A 20,831-nucleotide genomic window follows, 5' to 3' on the forward strand; every position below is an offset into this window, starting at 1 on the left:
ATTACATAGTTAGCATAAGAAGAGGCGATAAGTTAATAAAAACGTGCAGATCATGGGTTTACTGTTGGTGCCCTGGAGCCTTTGAGAAATGTACCACAACCTTCTGAACGTGCACCTTTCACTCTATGAACCTTGTTTCCTGCCTCCTGATCTTTTTGATAAAGGTATCTGTTACCTGAAGGCACTAGCATTAGTTGATCCTTTTGCTGGCTCTGAAATTTGTGCAGAGCTGTCCTGTAGATTGGGAGGCACTGCTTTCCTCTGGCGTTAACTTTTCCATGTGGGATGTGACTGCCTTTGGAGGTGAAAGGGATGCGGGGTTTAAATGAACACTATAACTAACCAGGGAAAGAGATGAGAAGACCAGAATCTTTACAGAAAAAAAAATAATAATAAATGATGAAAAACATTTGCTAACAGTTTTGTTTGTTTGTTTGTTTTTTTAATGGTACTGGTAGCAGTAAATGCAACAGTTGTATGAGCCAGATGAACTTGCTGTTTGTGAGGCAATTAGCAAAGTTTCTAGGCTTACATTGAGGGAAGGCACGATGAATCTCCTTGGGTATGTTACTCTGCAGTTTATGTATTCCCTCCTGTGCCTGCAAAGGGTGTTCTCGTTGCAAAGCAGGTGATGACTTTATAATGTCCATCTGTAGTAAGATCAGTATCCTGGAATTCTGTGCCCTGAGTAGTTCTTCTGTGGCCTGTCTTCGCAGAGCGTTTCCTTGTCTGACTCCGTCCCGTAAGGCAGTTCCTACCTAGTTGGTGAAGTTATTTATTAATTTGCTCTTCCCCTCCAGCAAGTCCCATCGCTTGAAATTCGTAGAAAAGCTAGTTTTCAGTTCTCCACCTGGTGGCTGGAGGCAAGACAGCAGAAGAGCTGCCCTTGTGTCCCAAACCTGGCCTTGCCACGAGGAGACTTTTAAAGCCGAAGCCGTGTAAAATTTAATTGCCCCTCTTCCACTTCTTGGTGGCTGGAGGCAAGACAGCAGAAGAGCTGCCCTTGTGTCCCAAACCTGGCCTTGCCACGAGGAGACTTTTTAAGATGAAGCCATGTAAAATTTAATTGCCCCTCTTCCACTTCTGGCTGCAAGATGTAATTTCATTAATGCATTGAATCTGCTTTCTCTGGTGCCTCTCTTTTGTTCAGAGGAGCCTTTTGTTTTGGGGGAATATGGAGAACAAGGCCCAGGGCGTATGTAAGAGCAATGGAAATGTTCTTAATTCTGCTCTCCAAGAGATACGTGCGTGTCTGACAGATGCCGAGGCTGAGCCAGATGCAGAGGGGAGGTTTGGGGATGGCTGGAGGCCTGGCACAGCTGAGTACACACTGTAAAGCTGCCTTGCTCACAAGTCTTTGCTCTTGGCATATTTCTGAGCTTTTCTCTAGAACCAAAAATCGGAACTCAAGGCAGCTTATCAATGAAAAGAGGGCTAACAGCAGCCTTCTCGGTGTCTTTATTTATCAGCGCCGTTCTAAAATTTGCTTCCCTACTTTGCCCCGCCACCGCCTTGTTCTTTGCTTTGCAGAGGAAACATAAGCCCTGTTAGTGTGTGTGTGTTTTTCAGGCCTTTTTATAAGCCTGAGTGTTCTGCTGGGATTTGATAAGAAAAGTAAAAATCCAGACACTCTACTCTCCTAAGATGAAGCCATGTAAAATTTAATTGCCCCTCTTCCACTTCTGGCTGCAAGATGTAATTTCATTAATGCATCGAATCTGCTTTCTCTGGTGCCTCTCTTTTGTTCAGAGGAGCCTTTTGTTTTGGGGGAATATGGAGAACAAGGCCCAGGGCGTATGTAAGAGCAATGGAAATGTTCTTAATTCTGCTCTCCAAGAGATACGTGCGCGTCTGACAGATGCCGAGGCTGAGCCAGATGCAGAGGGGAGGTTTGGGGATGGCTGGAGGCCTGGCACAGCTGAGTACACACTGTAAAGCTGCCTTGCTCACAAGTCTTTGCTCTTGGCATATTTCTGAGCTTTTCTCTAGAACCAAAAATCGGAACTCAAGGCAGCTTATCAATGAAAAGAGGGCTAACAGCAGCCTTCTCGGTGTCTTTATTTATCAGCGCCGTTCTAAAATTTGCTTCCCTACTTTGCCCCGCCACCGCCTTGTTCTTTGCTTTGCAGAGGAAACATAAGCCCTGTTAGTGTGTGTGTGTTTTTCAGGCCTTTTTATAAGCCTGAGTGTTCTGCTGGGATTTGATAAGAAAAGTAAAAATCCAGACACTCTACTCTCCTCATTTTCCTCCACATGGCTTTCATTTTTCAGTGCTTAAAGGAGACCTACAGAAAAGGTGGAGAGGGGCTCTTTGTCAGGGAACGTAGTGGTAGGATGAAGGGTAATGGTTCTAAAGTGGAAGAGTGGAGGTAAAGATTAGATATTAGAAAGAAATTCTTTGCTGTGAGGGTGGTGAGACACTGGAACAGGTTGCCCAGAGAAGCTGTGGCTGCTCCATCCCTGGAGGGGGTCAAGGCCAGGCTGGATGGGGCTTGGAGCAACCTGCTCTAGTGGGAGGTGTCCCTGCCCAGGGCAGGGGGGTTGGGACTAGATGATCTTTAAGGTCCCTTCCAACTCTAACCATTCTATGATCTATGATGTACTAGCAGTTAGTGAGCTTTTAACTCTTTGCTCACACCTGCTGTGTGCTGAGTACAGAGTTGTTAAAGTGATGTCTCTCCTACTGTTGCTGCTGTGGCAGCAGAGTCCTGAGCCAGCCCTTCTGAGAGAGCGAAGCCACTGACTTTTCCATGTGCTTCCCACTGGAGTCAGTGTGGAGATGCTGAAATTCAGACTGCATACACTCTGGAGGCTGTTTTTTTCCTCATTTGTGCTTGGGGATGATCTTGTTTAGCTCTCCCTTATCAAATTGTATTACCTTGAGTTTCTCTGGGTACCAGCACTTTTGTGTGTAGTACAAGGGCTGCGTGTATATGAAGACCTTAGAGACTACAAACAGCATGAGGTTTTTGACTCTAGTACTATTATGTGTTTCTTCCCTCCACTTGTCTCCCTAGGGATTACATTTAGTGCTTTTGAGCTTTCTCAGATGCATGCTGACTTGAGTTACCAGTGGCAGTTCCTTTCTGCCTGGAAAATTGTGTTCTTTGTGCTAGTTTTGGAAGTATTCTGCTTAGCCTTCTGCTTTGGGCTGTTGTCCAGGTCCTTGGGTGGTTGGCGAGGGTCATGCCATTTGCCTGGAGTCAGGGCAGCCCCTGCTCTGGATGCAGAGCAGCAAAGGGCCACCTTGTAGGTCCTCCTTGCTAATATTTTGGTAGGGTCACAGAATCACAGAATCTTAGTGGTTGGAAGGGACTTCCAAGATCATCGAGTCCAACCACGTTAAAAAAACAAACAAACAAAAAAACCCCAAAAGAAACACAACCAACAAACCCAAAAACACCACCCACCAACTAAACCCCACACCCACAACCCCACACACAACACCCCACCACAAACCAATAATCTTGGGCACTAGAGCATGCCCTGAGGAGCCATGTATAAACTTTTCTTAAATAACTCCAGGGATGGTGACTCCACCACCTCCCTGGGCAGGCTGTGTACTGTGTGGCAAATATTGTATATACTGTGTGGCAAATATTGTAGACAACCTTTATCTTTTGAGGGGAGTTTACGTAAATAACAGGGATTATGTCCACCAATATGTGTGATTTGCCAGGACGATGCTTTTCCTTAGCGTATATTCTCTGCCTTCATAGCTGCCCTAGAAAATTTTGTGTCTGAAAATACAGTTTCCTTGGCACCAATAAGTAGAATGCATTTGCACCAAATCAATTGATCAGTATTTCTGTCTTGTGAGCCTGGGCAAGTCTTATCTCTCATTAACATTCTTTTCTTTCAGAAATGCGTTGCAGGGAAGCGCTTTCCTGTTAATTTCCTGTGCTCTTTGTCTTATTTAGGAGGTGTTGTCATTTCTGTAAATAAGGTTTCTTTAAGAATCTAGAGTTTTGCATATGGATTTTGAAAGGCTTTTTAATGGTTTTGTCTCCCCAGTTTTTTTCTGGATAATCTTCTGGAAGTTGAATTGCTAATTATTTCCACCTTTTCTGTAGGTGCTGTGATTGGGGATGGACAGTCAGCTGTGGCCAGCAATATTGCCAACACCACCTACCGGCTCCAGTGGTGGGACTTCACTAAATTTGATCTGCCTGAAATCAGCAATGGTAAGCTGGAAAGGACACCAGTAATTTCTTTTAAGTCTGTACCAACTAGAGCTACCGTAAGCTCGAGGATCTTCCAAAGGTTAGCTGTAAGTTGCAGGCCTTCTGTTACTTGATTGTCCTGTTGCTTAGCCTTTTGAGAAAGTTGGCTGAAAGTATGCAGAGCTGTTTCTGCTCTGTCTAGCTTGTGTATTCTTGCTATCAGCAAATCCATGCATAAATGGGGCTTTTTAATGAGCATTCTCTTAGGAATATGAGCAATATTGCTGACTTTTATTTATTTATTTGTTTGTTTTCTCCTCCTCTTTGTGAAAATTAGACATGGTTTCACATATGTTCTATAGCATAAGCAACCTCCTGCACTGGAAGAGACTTCCTTATGCAGACACAAGTATATTTGATGCTTGTGGTGAGGTGAGCAAGGAATGACTTTTTCGGGTCTAAAACTAACTTGACTAGAAAGACTATTTTTAACCCAGAATGGTATCCTGATATAGCTTTCTGCACAGCTGCAGAAACGTTTATGGCAGCCTGGGATGAAGATAGGAGGTAGATATTCATGAATGAGTTTTTTTGTACAGTGACATGTTAGTTTAGGCCATCTCTGTACGTATATGAAATTCATTGCTTGACTTCTCAGCAAAAACAGATTGGGTTCTGCTTTAAGGGAGTGACTTTTTTTAGGGAGAACAGGGATTCTGTTTTCAGAAAGATTTCTGCTTTCACAGGTGGCCACTGAAATGAATTTTAAAAAGTTTCTCCCAGTCCCCAGCCTTGTCTGTTCTGCAGTCCTAGAAATTCCATATCTGACAATATCTCTGTGGGGTACTGTCCTGTTGCTTAAAGAACCCACAAAAGGAGAACATGTCGTGACGCCGTAGCAGCAGAGATGTGGCGAATTGATATCATAGAATCACAGAATATTTTGGGTTGGAAGGGAGCTTTAAAGATCATCTTGTCCAGCCCCTCCTGCCATGGGCAGGGCCATCTTTCAGTAAATCAGGTTACCCAAAGCTCTGTCCAATCTGACCTTGAACACTTCTAATGATGGGGCATCCACAGGTTCTCTGGGCAACCCATGTGGGGCCATTTATTGCCCAGTCCCTGGGAGATCGGAGGAGCCTAGAAGAAAGCCACTAGGAGCCTGTCTCATTGCAAAGAGATTTCTTACTTCAACTGTAGGAATGACACAGTACTGGTATTTCTCTCTCATCTCCTTCCTTCACATTGTATGGAATATTGCGGTGTGATGTTCATAGCCTGGTGGGAAATGAAAGCCCTGCTTCTACACAGTAGCCCCTGATGTTGTAAAGGGGGCAAGATGCTTTATGTTTTGTCCTCGAGAACCATTCTGTCTCTTGAGAAGGAGCACGCAGCATCATCCTGAAAATAGAATACTGTGGTGAACTCGTGTCCTAGTGCTTTGATGTCTCTTGTTAAGCACCAAACTTTGTAGTCCTAGTGTCAACCCGTAGGCTGAGGAGCAGTGCTCAAGGCCAAGTTTTGCCACGCGGTGGCAATACTTTCCATGGTCCAGCCAGACTCTGGAATGGAATAAAATGGAATTCAGATGGGTAAGCATCTTGCTACTGACTGAAATTCTTTGGGACTTCTCTGTAAGCTTGTCAAGTATTTGAAGAGTGATACAGCTGCTGTATCACTTTTTTTTTGGCCTCATCTGGCTGCTAAGAAGACTGCTGATTTGAAAAAAAAAAAAAAAAAGGATAAGATGTTTGTTTATAATTTATGGAATCCCATAGAAAATAAAAACCATCTGGTCCTCAATACTTCAATATTTCAATCTTCTCCCTCCCCCCTGCCAGGACACTTCCATCCTGAAATAGCTTCCAAGTAGCTGGAAACTGGCCTACAGTTTCTGTTGTTGTTGTGCCCTTCTTGCAGGCTGGGTTGCTGCTAAAGCCCATCCTCAGCCCATCTGACTCCCCGCTTTGTGCTTATAGGACTTGGCTTGTCCACCTTTATTTATTACCATTTAGAAATGTTTGGTTCTACTTCTCTTTTTCCCTTTTTCCATGCCGAGCCCAGCCCTGGCATTTCTAGATTGTTACCCATATCACCCTCTGCCAAGGTCTGGTAGGGCTGGATGAAGAAGTAGCAGCTGTGCTCATCCTGAAGCAGGTATCTGCCAAGATCTCCTGGGCACAGAACAAAGACAAGCTGCAAGTTTGCTGAGGTGCACACACTTGTAGAGATACCGTGAAGCTAAACGTGGGACAGTGGAGTGATGGGTTGGAGGAGTTTTTTTCCGACTCTCCATGGTCTTGGAAATAAAGCATGTGATCTTAATAGCTCCTTTTTTTACCCCCCCCCCCGGTCATAATTTCCTGTAAATCAGAGGTGGTCATGTGAGAGAGTCCACTTCCACAGAGAGGGCTATTGCACTCTCTGGGTCTGACTTGAGCTCCAAGTGGTTTGGGAGTTCAGGAGGCTGAAATGATGCAGCTGAAGTTTGGGACTGTCTGCCAGCTCCGCTCTCCGTCAAAGAAATGACTCTGTGGCCAACCCCCATCTCCGAGCAGCTCTCCTTCCTGTTACAATTAAACAAAGAAAAGATAGTTTGGGATGTTTTCCGCTGAAGCAGACCTGTGTGTGAGCGAGTGACAGCAGTGGGATTAACCTGGTCCTGTGGTCCCAGCACCCTTTGGAGCCCTGGGCTCAGGACTCGGCTCCGCGGCAGCTGATGCTCAGTCCAGCGAGGGCACGAAGGAGGGCTCCAGCAATCTTGGTGAAACGGCTCTGCAGGGATTTCAGGATTGTTGTCTCTGCCCTTGTCTTTCTCTATTAATGGAAAAAGGTGGCTTCAGATTTCCTCTCTCCTTTTGCCAGTTTTGCTTTTAATAACTCTGAAACGAACATGACCTGGTCTTAAACTGTAATTGGCAGTCGTGTCAGCAGTGGGGTGGGGGACTTATTTCATAGAATCATAGAATGGTTTGGGTTGGAAGGGACCTCAAGGATCATCGAGTTCCAACCTCTCTGCCATGGGCAGGGACACCTCCCACCAGACCAGGTTGCTCAAAGCCCCATCCAGCCTGGCCTTGAACCCCTCCAGGGATGGGGCATCCACAACTTCCCTGGGCAACCTGTTCCAGTGTCTCACCACTCTCATAGTAAAAAATTTCTTCCTGAGATCTAATCTGAATCTTTTTTTCTTCCAATTTAAAACCATTTCCTTGGTTTTAGCAGCAGAGACAATGGTATCTCTAGCATTTATTTAATATTCTTCTAGTAAGTGGTTCTATATCCTTAAAATTTCCCTCAGCTAAAAGGGAAATACGGAATCGCTGTAGAATCTAGTCTTACCACAGGTAAAATATTTATCTCTCGTTTATATTGTTTGAATGTTTGAATGTAGGGTAGCAGTGCTACTCACTGCTCGTTATTTCATTTTCTAGCCCTTGTGGCTGAACTGGTTTAGTTCTCCCCCATTTATTCGTACGTCAGGAATTTGTCCTCTTCTACCACTGGCTGAGACTTGAGGAAGGTGGTTTGATCCACAGCGGGATATAAAAAAAATTAAAAGAAGAAAAGGGAGGGGGAAAAAAAAACTTGCTAAACAACGTATAAATAGGAGCAGGTGTTAAGAAAGTGTCATCCTGAAGAGTGGCTGGGAGGGGATGGTGCTCCAGTGCTATTTTCCTTTGGCAAACAGTGCTGTTGGTGCCGGCGTTCCGGGCCTTCCCCAGCTGCCAGCGTAATTGCACTGGAGGTGTAAGCACTCCAAGTTGGCACAACAGCTTGATTAATTTGTTCTCTGATGTTTCTTTTGATCTGTTCTTCAGCTCGGTGGCTGCATTAACAACAAAAGAAAACAAGAGATGAAAGGGCAGCCTTGTTGTAAATGATTTTCCAAAAATAGCCATTTTTTTTTTCCCCTAAAATCTCCTGTATTGGCTTCATTTTCATAGATCGGGCCTCAGGCTAAAAGAAATCAAATAGCCTGTGGCTTTATCAAATGCATGGGTATCTTCATCCTCCTTGTGTCTTGGGAATGTTCCTTCAAATGAAACCTTGCTGAGATCTCTGCCTCTCCCAATTAGACTTTTTTCTGCTCTCAGAGTAGGCTCCCTTGGTTCTAGGTGTAAGTGCTACTTGAATCTCCCTCACCCTTTGTAAATGAGGGAAGAGCAAAGAACCATAATGATATTGAAAGATTGAAATAAAGGGCCCTCTTTCTTGTTAGGCACAACTTGCATCTGTGATGTTTTATGTTCCAGGCACACATCAAGGGGGAAAGATAGTTCACTTCTGGCAGTGGAGCTCACAATCTGTTTTGCTGAGAGGCATTTACCATATGCAACAAACTTTAAAAAGAACAAGACAGGCAATCGTGTTGGCCATCACTATGGACTGCTCAGCAAAAAAAAAAAGGAAGAGGGGGTGGGTGATGGGACAACCGTGTGGATAGAAAATAAGTGAACGTGTGCTATATGATAAATACTCTTGGTGACAGGTGATCCAAACCCAACATTGTTTTAAAAAGTCATATAGTAAATGCAAGATGAGGAAGAGGATTTAGAGGACCTGGAAAGGAAAAATATAGCCATGGAACTGTGAGGATATGTACAAGATATGGCAGTGTCTGTGAATCTGTGAATAAATGGTACAGAAGAAGTACAAGCATGTCTTACCTTACAAAAATAAAGATGGGGGGAAGTCTTCTTTTCTTGTGAATTAGATTAAAAAAACCCAAACTTTAAAAGCTGAGAAGAGGCATGGATTCTGTAGACTGGGATTTTCAATAGTTACAGGAACAAAGGAGAAACATCACCTGTGCCCAGAGAAGTCAGTATCTCTCCCCTCCAAAACTTCTTTTCCTTCTTTGAAAAGCACCAGGAGTTCATCAGTACAGAAGGGTCCCTGGGCTAAATGACACCCATGTCTTTGGTCTGATGAAGCAAGTAGACAATCTTGCTTCTTCCAATATTGAGCATCAAATGACAGTAGTTAACTTTGTGGATAAACTGTGGCTACCTCATGGAGAATGGGACAACCGTGTGGATAGAAAATAAGTGAACATGTGCTATATGATAAATAGACTCTTGGTGACAGGTGATCCAAACCTAACATTGTTTTAAAAAGACATATAGTAAATGCAAGATGAGGAAGAGGATTTAGAGGACCTGGAAAGGAAAAATATAGCCATGGAACTGTGAGGATATGTACAAGATATGGCAGTGTCTGTGAATCTGTGAATAAATGGTACAGAAGAAGTACAAGCATGTCTTACCTTACAAAAATAAAGATGGGGGGAAGTCTTCTTTTCTTGTGAATTAGATTAAAAAAACCCAAACTTTAAAAGCTGAGAAGAGGCATGGATTCTGTAGACTGGGATTTTCAATAGTTACAGGAACAAAGGAGAAACATCACCTGTGCCCAGAGAAGTCAGTATCTCTCCCCTCCAAAACTTCTTTTCCTTCTTTGAAAAGCACCAGGAGTTCATCAGTACAGAAGGGTCCCTGGGCTAAATGACACCCATGTCTTTGGTCTGATGAAGCAAGTAGACAATCTTGCTTCTTCCAATATTGAGCATCAAATGACAGTAGTTAACTTTGTGGATAAACTGTGGCTACCTCATGGAAACTGCATCCTGAGCCCAGAGATGCAGGGCAAAAATATGTAGCGGGATAGGAATGAGAGAGAACAGTTTTTAAACCCCAAAGAAAGAGACTGGACTGTATTTTCTCATCTCAAAATCGATTTTTTTGCAGGGGGTGTGTTTTCTAGTTGTATATCTGGCAAATGCTTTCCTTGTGTAACGTGTAGTTTTGCTCTCTTGCTGGCCTTCTGGCTTAGTTACCTTTTAAGTAGTTAACTCAGGTTTGGCTGGGAGACTCTTAATATTCAACTGTCCAATAAGTTCTCATTCCCTTTTTTTTTCTTTTATAATTTTTTTTTAGATAACTGCTTTTTAAGAGTCCAACTATAAAGGAATTGGGGAGAAAGGGCCCCCTTAACCACTGAGTCTAGCTCCCTGCCCTCTTAGGCAAGCGCAGACTATAGTTCCTCTTACTCTGTCTTAAAATTGGTTAAATTCTTTTCATTTCTGTTGAAAGACTATTATAGGATCTTGCTGTTCTGGTAGAAATCTCCTGATTTCCAAGCCTAATGGCTGCTTTTACCCACTTATTCACCTGTCAGCATTATTTGTGAAGAGAACTGATGTTTTTCTGGCACTTACTTTCAGGTATTTTTTGTAAATACAATCCCATTTCCTCGCAATCTTTTTTTTTTTTTTTAACATAAAATATATATTTTATTTTCCCCAGTCATTTTGCTAGCTCTTTGCTGGACTTGTTATTCTTTTTTAATCTTTCTTTAACACATCTGACCGAAGCTGTGCCCAGTATCCTGCATATGGTCTCAGCGCAAGGGTGTCTATTGGCACTGACATTTCTATTGTATGCGTGGTCCCCAGTGCAGTTTAGGATTGCCATCTCTTTCACTATTAAGCTGGGTGGATGGCTCAGTCTTCACTATGATCACCATAGTTGATTCTCTCTTGTTTTCAACTGAGAAGCTCGTTGGTAAAGCAAAAAAATTAATAAATATTAACCTTTCACTTCTTTTACGTTTCCCTGCGCTTCAGTTCACTGCGTGGTCTGATGGTGCTCTGTTAATGAAATCATCCAGCTTTATCGACAGAATTCATCAACCAGCTCCACTCTGTGCCTAGACCATTGATAAAGCTCATAAATAGCACTGGTTTTGAGATGAGTGACTGAAGAACTGCTCAGGAATCTTCCCAATTTGATGGGGATTACAGTAGTACATCACGTCACGTATCCTTTAGCTAGTTCACAGCAGCTCGTGTCTTGATGCCCATCTTCTCTTGTGAAGACATAATGAGTATTTGTGTGAAGCCTACATTTTTTTTTTTTTTTTGAAAGGGCAGATTTTAATGATGCCTTTTTAAAAACTATGTAGTGTAGTCCTTAATCTTTCTTCTGTTGTCTCTCTGCTCAACTAGCTTCAGACTACACGCTCTGGAATTTTATCATCTTTTGGACTCTCTGTTCTTTGAAGGGGCCATGTGTATTTTAGATTCTGTTATTACAGCACTGACAGTGACTACCATTATTTACCTTTTCCTGTTCAGCACCTTTCTGTTTATACTAGGCTGAAAATTACTGTTTTTAGCAGCTTTGAGACTGCAAAAAAAAAATATGGTTGAATAAATTTAGAGTACAGGTGTAGGTGGTTTGGTAGAGAACGTAATTACATAGTCCACTTTCTATCCTCCTCGTCTTTTTCATCGGCGTTTCTTAAACGGAACAGTTGAAGCTGATACTCAACCATGTAGGAAAGGAGTTCCCAGGAAAAATATCTTTGAGATCAGAAGAACTAAAGATGGGATTCAAGGGGTGCTTTAAATCAGCAATGCTGGAAGAAGAGAGCAGTCCTGTCCCTGTCATGACTACTTTTTTTGCTGCTGCAAGTGTCTGTGTGGCACACCAGGTTGGGAAACTGTTCTGGCTAAAAGGTGACCTAGACAACAGTCAGTAGTTTCTCAGCCCTATCAGTTCCCTGATGTAGCTTTCTTTCCACAGAAGTATTGGAAACAAAGGGCAGGGATTGTTTCTTCTGGCAGCAGCGCCAGTTTTGCTAAAGCATTGAGTTACAGCCTTAATTTCATTTGGAAGTTCAGGCTTTCAGAAGTATGCACAAAGCGTTCTTAGCACTGTTTTTTTGTTAAGATAATAAGGAATCTAGCCCAAGAAGTGCCTTCACAAACTCATCTGCAGTTTTAGCTCAACAAAATCAAAGCCACTTTTAGGCTGAGCGTGGTCTGATGGTTCTCTCTTCTGAGAATTTCTGGACTGTGGGAGTTGACATAGTGCTCCACATGATGCTCGAGCTTCAAGCATCTGAGATGGGGTGTCCAATCTTCTAGCATGCAAAGTTTCTATCTTGCAAATGAGGGGTTTATTGAATTTTTTTTTTTTAATATTTCTATCTCCTTGAATTTGAGTCTGAAACTTCCCCATCCCCAAAGTAGCGTATGCGCTTTCAGCTCCAGACCTCCTGGAATAATTGCAGCAGTTTTAGTGAAAAAAGGGAGCATGAGTAGGGTAGGCTCAGGGAGCAAATGTAACTCCAGCTTTGCCTTATCAAGCCACCATTGAACTGTTGGGGATGATGACACTAGAAGGCCTTGGAACCTCACTGTACTGGGAATGGCTTAAGTACATAGTAAGATTCAGTAGCCTAAAAAGCAGCTAAAAATGTAATCTGCATATGCAGACTACCTAAAATGCAGTCTGCATATGCAAAGTATGGAAGGGAAGAGATTTGTATGAGGTCACCCAACAACAGAGATGGTGAAGCAGAGATTAAAGTGAACTGCTGCTCACTACCCTGTCTGCTGGATGGTTATTTCACTGATTGCATGAGCGTCTCAAATACTGGAGTAATTAAATAGAGGACTGGCCAGAGAAGTCTCTGCCCTTTCTCACTTGCTTTATCCAAGATTGGTGTAAAAAATCAGCTGTCAGAAATGAGCGTCTCTATCTGCAGGGAGGAATTTTTCTCTCATCTCCTGTTTATTGGAGATAAGGGGAGCTGGAACTGGGGGCTCCGTGAGGGAAGGGGAAATGAATTAAGGTGTACTATTTCTAATGATACCACTGCTGGAGTTTGTCAGAGAGTCACAATTTGAGACTTGTTTAAATTGTGCTGTCCTTTGCAAAGGATGGTGTTAAGCTCAACAAAGGAGGGGTTTGATAAAGTGCAATTGCTACTACTTCTTGGCTGAAGGCTTCAGGAGGTGAGTAGATCTCATTTCCTGGGCTCATTGCAGCGCCTTATCTCCGTTTTGGAGCAAGTTTTACATTAATCAGTTTCATAAACTTTTGGAGGAAGCTGAATGTTTTGAGTGCCTTTTGCATGTGCTGTCCAGTCTCCAACATGAGGTTTAAACCTTCCTTTATTCTTGGTGCTTTAACCACTGCTTCCTTTTATTCTTTGCAGCCTCTGTGAACGTTCTTGTTCAAAACTGCAAGATTTACAACGATGCTAGCTGCGATATCTCTGCCGATGGGCAGCTGCTGGCAGCCTTCATTCCCAGCAGCCAGAGGGGCTTCCCCGATGAAGGAATCCTGGCTGTGTATTCTCTGGCTCCCCACAACTTGGGCGAGATGCTTTACACCAAGCGATTTGGTAAGCCTGCAGGAAGGAGTCAAGGGTTGGGGGGGGTGTGACAAGTTACTTCAGAAACTCAGCCCTGGGTGAGAAATGCAATAGTCTGAACATTAGGGATTGTAGTAACAGGGAAATATTTTATTGGCCTTCCAACCAGCCACAAATATAGTGCTGCTTTGGAGAAGCTTGTGGTATGGTCAGGACATGTAATTGGGATTGTTCAGCCTGGAGAAGAGGAGGCTCCGGGGAGACCTTATAGCGGCCTTTCAATACCTGAAGGGTGCCCATAGAAGAGCTGGGGAGGGACTCTTTGCCAGGAAGGGTAATGATAGGACAAGGGGAAACGGTTTTAAATTGGAAGAAAAAAGATTCAGATTAGATCTCAGGAAGAAATTTTTTACTATGAGGGTGGTGAGACACTGGAACAGGTTGCCCAGAGAAGCTGTGGCTGCCCCATCCCTGGAGGGGTTCAAGGCCAGGCTGGATGGGGCTTTGAGCAACCTGCTCTGGTGGGAGGTGTCCCTGCCCAGGGCAGGGGGGTTGGAACTCGATGATCTTTGAGGTCCCTTCCAACCCAAACCATTCTATGATTCTATGTAAGGTGCTAGTATGGGGGAGCTGCTAAGGAATATATTTTAATTCCTTAAAGAATGTTATTGCCTTAGTGGGAGGATGTTTGCAGCAAGGAAATGCCTTGCAAAATTTATCCTTGTGTGGTTCTTACACTTCTCTGCCCCTTGTAAGAATGAGCCTAGTACACCGTACGTTACGGGAATGCTGGGAGGGAATGAAGAAGCTGGGAGGATGAAGCCTGGGGAGGGATGTCACCCTGTGAGAGAAATAACCCTTCTTCTCTTCGCAGGCCCTAATGCCATTTCTGTGAGCCTGTCTCCGATGGGCCGATACGTAATGGTGGGACTGGCTTCCCGACGCATCCTCTTGCACCCCTCCACAGAACACATGGTTGCTCAAGTCTTCAGGCTGCAACAGCCCCACGGTGGAGAAACCTCTATGAGGGTGAGTGTATGTGTATTCTGTTTCTGTGCCTGTTCATCAGTGATTCTGTTTTGCTTTGGCTCCAGCCTGGTAGTTAGTTGCCGGGTCATGATAGCAAAGAGGTAGTGTGCTCCAGGCCCACTGAATAATAAACAAGCCAAATAATTTATTACAGAGGTATGCAAACATGGCACCAGAGTGTAACTATAACAGAATTGTGAAACTTTACTCTGGTTTCAAATACAGAGACAAATACATTCCATGTTGTGGAATACATTCTTGAGTCTAGATATCATTCAGAGCACCTCACAGGTCTTGCGTACTTCTTTGGGTAATAAGACACTTGCTTGTGCTACTACAGTTGGCTTTGCCGAGGCAGTTTTTCAGCTGAGGTTTCAGGATCATTTCCTTAACATTCCTAGAAGTGACTAACCTCTAGGAGAGCAGCCACCAGCAGTTTCAGGAAGGGTAGGAGCCAAGCTTCATATCATACTTGCGGCCTGAAGGTGAGACTTAGCATACTTTTGCCAACCAGGCTTTGGTTGGCTATTTATGCATGAGCTTTCCATGTATATGTAGGCATATTTTGGCAGTGGAATTCTCTTTCTGTACTTCTGCTTTGTGGGAGAGCTGAACTCGCTCTGACTCATTTAGTACCTGAGGGAAAAGCTTCATCTTTTTGCACACTGGCAGATAGAGTTAAGGAAACATGTGTATCTTGCTTTGTTCATCAGCAGAGTACAACAGCTGTTCAGTGAGAGTTTAGGATGGGAAGAGTCACATCCAGTTGGTAATGCATAAAGAGAATTGAGGAGGCAGAACTAGGTGATTTCTAAAGCTGAAATTTGTGCTGGATTCAAGTTTTAGGCCATGTAATACAGTGACTTGTTGCAGGAGATGAAAAATAGATATTCAAAACTTTTCACTTTGGGAGAGAACTTGATCATAGTGGAATTCATCTCTTGAGCAGCTTTTTTTTTTCCTCTTTTGTCTCTCTCTTTTTTCTTTTATTTTTCCCTTAAACAATTTTCCTTTTTAAAAGGCCCCTCTGATTATTACTGCTTTGGACAGAGCTTTCCCAGTGTACAAGGGTTGCAATGAGCCATTTGCCTAAGTGGCCTGGCACTGTGGAGAGACTTGTTGCTGGGAGAAATTGCTTGATTCTCCTTCAGACTCTGTAGATGGTCTCCAGACTGCTCATGATTCAGAGAGGGGCATCTCGGCTGCATCCTTGTATGAGCTGCTTCATCAGCTGATATAAAACTCTGGTTTATCATCACCATCTGGTCCATGTTACAAGGCAAGGGAACATCAATGATGAGGACGTTCTTTGGTGCACCAGCCAGCACTTTTTCAGCCCTGGTTCAGAGTTACCATTCTCTCATTACATGCTCTAGCTCTAGGCAATCCTGCTTCAGCAGGGGAGTTGGACTAGATGATCTCTATGGTCCCTTCCAACTCTAGAAATTCAGTGAAATTCAGTGAAAAATTCTGGTACAAGCCACTTAAGGTGAGATATTAGAAAGTATTTATGAAAAAAGCACAGTTTGGTTAGCAGGTATGGTAGGTGAAAGCCGTGTGGGTGTGATAAGATCACTAATTACATGGATTCCATATCCCGTTAGATCCTTTTAAAAGTGGAGTTTGCCCTGATACAGTTTCTTATTTCAAGATCCTAGTGAAATACATAGCTTTTACTGTCAGATACGGTAGTATCCTTTCCCAGTCTTTTTACCATATTATAATAAGTTAAGATAGAGAAGTCCTATTAGTTAAAATCACATCTCTCTCATCTGTCCTTTACATTTGCTCTAAACTCCAGTTGCTATGGCTTCTAGCCCTTTCTTTTAGAGGCATTTTTTTGTAGCTAGCTAAATCAGTAAGCTTCAGTCTAAATCTTCCATTTATATTTCTTCATCTCCATTTCAAACATATCTTCTTTCCCTATGGTGTGTTATACTCTTCAAATGCTTGTACCCTTGCTCTTAGTCACCATTTAGTGAAGTAATGCTTTGTATTCCCTTAATCTTTTCTTGTAATTCAATCTTCCAGCTTTCAGTTTTTTTCTCTTCTGAACTCTCTCCAAAATACCCTTCTTTTTTTTTTTTTTTCCTGTCCTCATTCTGGGATATGTTTAAATATACGTAATGTGATAAGCATAGTCTTACCAGAAGCCCACAGAGGGTATTTTTTTTCCTGCCTTTTTTTGGACTACGGGGCTTTACTTATGCAGTCAAAAACTGACATTTTTGTTCTTTTTTTTGCTGTTATGGTGCACTGAAAATTTTGTACACTTTTTCCAACTCTTGCTTTTCAGACTTGCTCCACATCACTGCACTCCTGTCGTTCTCATCTGCTATAGTTCTGGATTATTTTTCTCCAGATGGATTGCTTGTATTCTAAAGGTTGCTTTTTTCATCTTTCTTGCACATGTATTTTTAGCTTCCCAAAACCTTTCCCCCACATTTTCAAATCTATCCAGTCTAGCAGGATTTGAATTAATTTGTTGTTTTCCCCTTCCCCACATCACGTTTAAAGATGTTAAAAATGTCTCATCTCTGATTTGCTTTGGACTTTCAGCTTCTGTGTATGTGGCAGGGTCACAACTAAACCAGTTTGATTAATTTGGTTAAAGATCCTTCTTGCAGGATGATGTTGAGTATTGTTTCAACACTCTGGTGTGTTGTTGGTCATCGTTGTGCAGTCTGTAGGACCAAGCTTGGAAAACATAAAGCTGTTAATCTTGTAAATATTATTCCTTCATCTAGTTTTAAAAATGAGTAGATCAACTACAGGTATTTCTTCTCTCTTTTTGGTTTTGCACTAAGACTGCTCCATAAGTTTGTAATACTTCTCCAGAAGTGCAAAATGAAAATAGAGCTTTAGGTAGCAAATTTTGTAATATTCTTAGCACGCTGTCGTTACAGTGGCTGATGTATTCATATTCCATTGAGTAAAAACCTGTTTGCAGCTTGGCCAGTTTAGGAAACCTGGTGAAACCGTATTCCTCAATCTCTAATTTAATGTGCGCATTAGAGAGAATCAGAAAGCATCTTTGTTGCCTCTGTGCCAACAGCTTGTAATACAAAGCAATTGTTACTCAACTTCTTAATTAAAAATAAGTCACAGCCATGTTCTGAAACAATGCTTAGTGGATATTTTAATTTTACATTACTCACAAAACTCCCAAGAGAGAAATTCAAGAGAAGTGCTACGTATAAGATTATATGAAAATTCTTGTAGGTTGTCTCACAATTGCTCCTTCCTTCCCTGATGCCTTCTGATTTGCAATCAATGAGGGTAGGGTTTGGCAATGTGGCCTGTAAGTCACTGCAAAAGCATGGCAACCTGCTGAGGAGTGAAACGCAGTGATTATTGCTGTTTGCAATTAACCCCTCCTCCACAGGTTTCTGTTCCTCAGAGGGTTTCCTCCATCTTGCTGTTGAAATGGAGGCTTTGAAAATGCAATTAATTGGTCTTGTTAAGTGAAAATCTAGTACATTAGCACCTAGAAATCCACTGGCTGCTGGTGTAATTTTCAGAGTTGAAGAGAAATGTTCTCTCTGAGAACTACAGCACTTCTGGATTGTATTGAGGAGCATCTTGGTTACACAGGTTTGCATTTTCTATATTCATCTTGCTCCTGATATTTCAGAGAGATTGAGTAGAGTTCTACAGGTCAGGGCTGACGTGGTTTGACAGTTATGAATTATGCTCAGAAATGGAGTAGAAGTAGTGAATTGTCATCAAGTATGATAGAGTCATGAGCTAGAGGTTCATGTTCTTTCTATTCACTCCCTTAAGACTCATCTGCTTAGCATTTCAGAGGGAAACCTGGCTTGGCTAAAGAACAAGTTTGTTTTTCAGAGTGAGGCTTGAAAAGGTCTCTAGTAGTGTTGACTTTTAACAGGAGTAGTATGCATAAGCTTCATTTTTTGTTGTTTGTGGGTTTTTTTGTTTGGTTTTTTATTTTGCAAACCTAGCTAACATCTCTGAAACCCATCTGTAGCTGGAAAGTACTGGGAAGGAATTGCTTTTAGCAGATCTCTAGCTTGGAGGTGGTACAGGTAGCAGTGGTACTGGGAATTGTCTGGAAATAATTGAGTTTCAAAGATGGGAAGTTTGGAGCAGGAACTCCAAATATGGAGAGAGACTAGATTTTGCAGCCTATTTTTGAAATCATAGTTGGAGCTGGTTTCCAAATAAAGAGGATCTGCTTTCAAGCTGCTTGGGTCTAGGGTGATTTCTGCATTCTGTATGATTCTAAGAGTATATGGAAGTAAAGAACTTAGAAAACCATGAAATTAGAAACTTGGTTGGAACTGAAGTTCCTCAGAAATGTAGTAGAGCAAGGATCATATTGCCCTGGGTCTGTTAGATATGGATATTAGTGAGAAAGGCGGCCAGAAGGTGGTTTTATTGCTGGCATTCACAAACTCTGATGCCCTAGCAATATTTGATGTTTGTCATTTTACCCAGAGGAAATGAACCCTGAAATACCAGAAAAACTCATGATTGCTATAATCCAAATTAAGATAAAACTTGGAAATAGGCTTTTAAGCTGAGGATACAAAAAGTGAAGTAGGGGATAGAAAAATTTGATTGACATGAAGCTGAAGAGTAAATAATGCAATTTGTGGAGATAAGATGACTTAACCAAGCCCCATCTCAAATACTGCATTGTGCTTTGGATCTGGAATTGACTCTTGACAGGACTACTGATATTTGGGAAACATCCTAATGAAGTGGTCGGTCAGGAGCCTGGATGGACCAGAATATGTCTATGCTTCCATTGTAAACAGGTGGAGAACTCCAAATACTGCAGGAAGAAGGGCCTGAAGCAGAAAGGCACGTGGAGTTTTAGCACAGAGCCAAGCTTTTTTTCAGCGTATTCAGTCTTAAGGACAATACACAGAATATGTGAGAGGATTGCCCAGTTGCACTGAGTGCTGTTTTCTTCTGAGCTTCATGCAAGTGCCAATAGAAAGTATCCGTTGTGGTCTGCAAAAATCACTGCCAGACCTCATTGACTTCCTGGATGAGCTGTGGATGCTCCCACATCCACAAAGCGAAGGGGCTTTAAGCCTGAAAGCAAATGGCCATGCACTCTTGCTTCACCGGGGCTCAAGTCATGGTTTTGTCAGAACTCTTGAAAATGTAAAAAAGAAAATGGGTTAGGAGAATATATGGAGATAGCTTTCTGCAACACGTTGCCTGCAGTGGAAAATTTCATATGAACTAACAGATTTGGGAAAGCAGGAGCAGTTTGCAAGAAAAGGGAGTACCAACCTCTTGCTGTGTTATTGAAAAAGTACCCTTGTTGGTGTGGTCCCTTGTGTCTCCTTTTGAGAGAGATTTTAACCTCTTCAGGTGGACGGGGGGAGCTTCTCTGAGTAGAACTGCAAATAATCCGTTCAGTTACTGCCCAAATGAATTTTTCGCTGTTGGCAGAAGTTGAACCAGGTGGATGTTTCTTAGACCACCAAAAGGCCAAGCAGGGTCACTTGATACTAGGAAGAGGGCATGGGGACAGAACCATTATGGGAAATCCCTCCTTCTAGTATGAAATAGAGCACAAAAGTCTGGTTGAAGCCAAATAGTTTTACATCCTCTGTGCAGGTATCTTTAGAAAAACAGAGCATATCCCAAACCCATGTTGGTGAGTGCTGCTTATGTTGGGTGTTTTAAGAGTTAGTTAAATTGCTATCTTGACCGTTTCGCCCATACCTGCATATAAAGTCTGCTGAGGCAGAAATCACAAGAAACTGTAAAACCTTTAAAATTCATTAGGATCCCTTCATAAAATGTTGTGTTAATATCTCACATGATGGGTAACTATGGGAGAAGTGTCAGTTTTAGCTAAATGGTGTGAAGAAAAGGCAAATGATGTCTACTTGGGATGTTTTCACTTCATGGGATGTGAAACTGAGAGTCCAGGGCCGTTTGTTTAATATGGGGTACAGTGTTTGGGGTGCTGAGGTCTTGAGTCTGTTTGCCCTACAGTAGCTACTGTTACCCAACTTTTGCACAGTTGAGTACGTGGTTTTAATTAGGTAGAAAAAATTCCAGCAAGGATGCTTCCATGTCTGAGATCATTTATGTGCAGTCATCTTGCCCAAGTCAAATTAGGGGTAAGGGAGCCAAGGCGAATTACTACCAGATTTGCACTAGACTGGCCATGGGCTGAGAAGAGGTTTGGAATTTCATGAAGTTAGGGGTTTTTTTCAGTGCTTCTTCCTACCATCTTTCTTGAATTAAATTTAAGACAGCTCTTTCCTCCAGTACTTATTCCTTCCAGCCATGTAGGCAGCTGGATGGCGGCCAGATTCACCTAGATGAGGGTGCGTGTGGCTCTGTCATCAACAAATTGTTGACCCTTGCTCTTGCGTGCCATTCTGCTGAGGCTCAGCGGCCGGGGAGCAGGGTGGAATGGCAGCTGTGCTCAAATCCTTTTCTTCTTGTCCTTAGGTCCTTAACATATTGTAGATTTCG

General features: G+C 42.6%; 1 protein-coding gene across 4 annotated transcripts in view; it reads left to right on the forward strand.

Moving 5' to 3' along the window:
- AMBRA1 (autophagy/beclin-1 regulator 1) overlaps nt 1-20,831 on the forward strand; it is a 154,981-nt gene that overhangs the window by 94,476 nt on the left and 39,674 nt on the right. For all 4 annotated transcript variants that reach the window (XM_014950364.1, XM_014950367.1, XM_014950365.1 and 1 more), the window contains 3 exons: nt 4,074-4,184; nt 13,173-13,361; nt 14,206-14,360. In XM_014950364.1, coding sequence (XP_014805850.1) covers nt 4,074-4,184; nt 13,173-13,361; nt 14,206-14,360 — 455 coding nt within the window. The remainder of the gene's footprint in view (nt 1-4,073; nt 4,185-13,172; nt 13,362-14,205; nt 14,361-20,831) is intronic.

The sequence above is a fragment of the Calidris pugnax genome, unplaced genomic scaffold (assembly GCF_001431845.1).
Source record: "Calidris pugnax isolate Ruff unplaced genomic scaffold, ASM143184v1 scaffold68, whole genome shotgun sequence".
Lineage (NCBI taxonomy): Eukaryota > Metazoa > Chordata > Aves > Charadriiformes > Scolopacidae > Calidris > Calidris pugnax.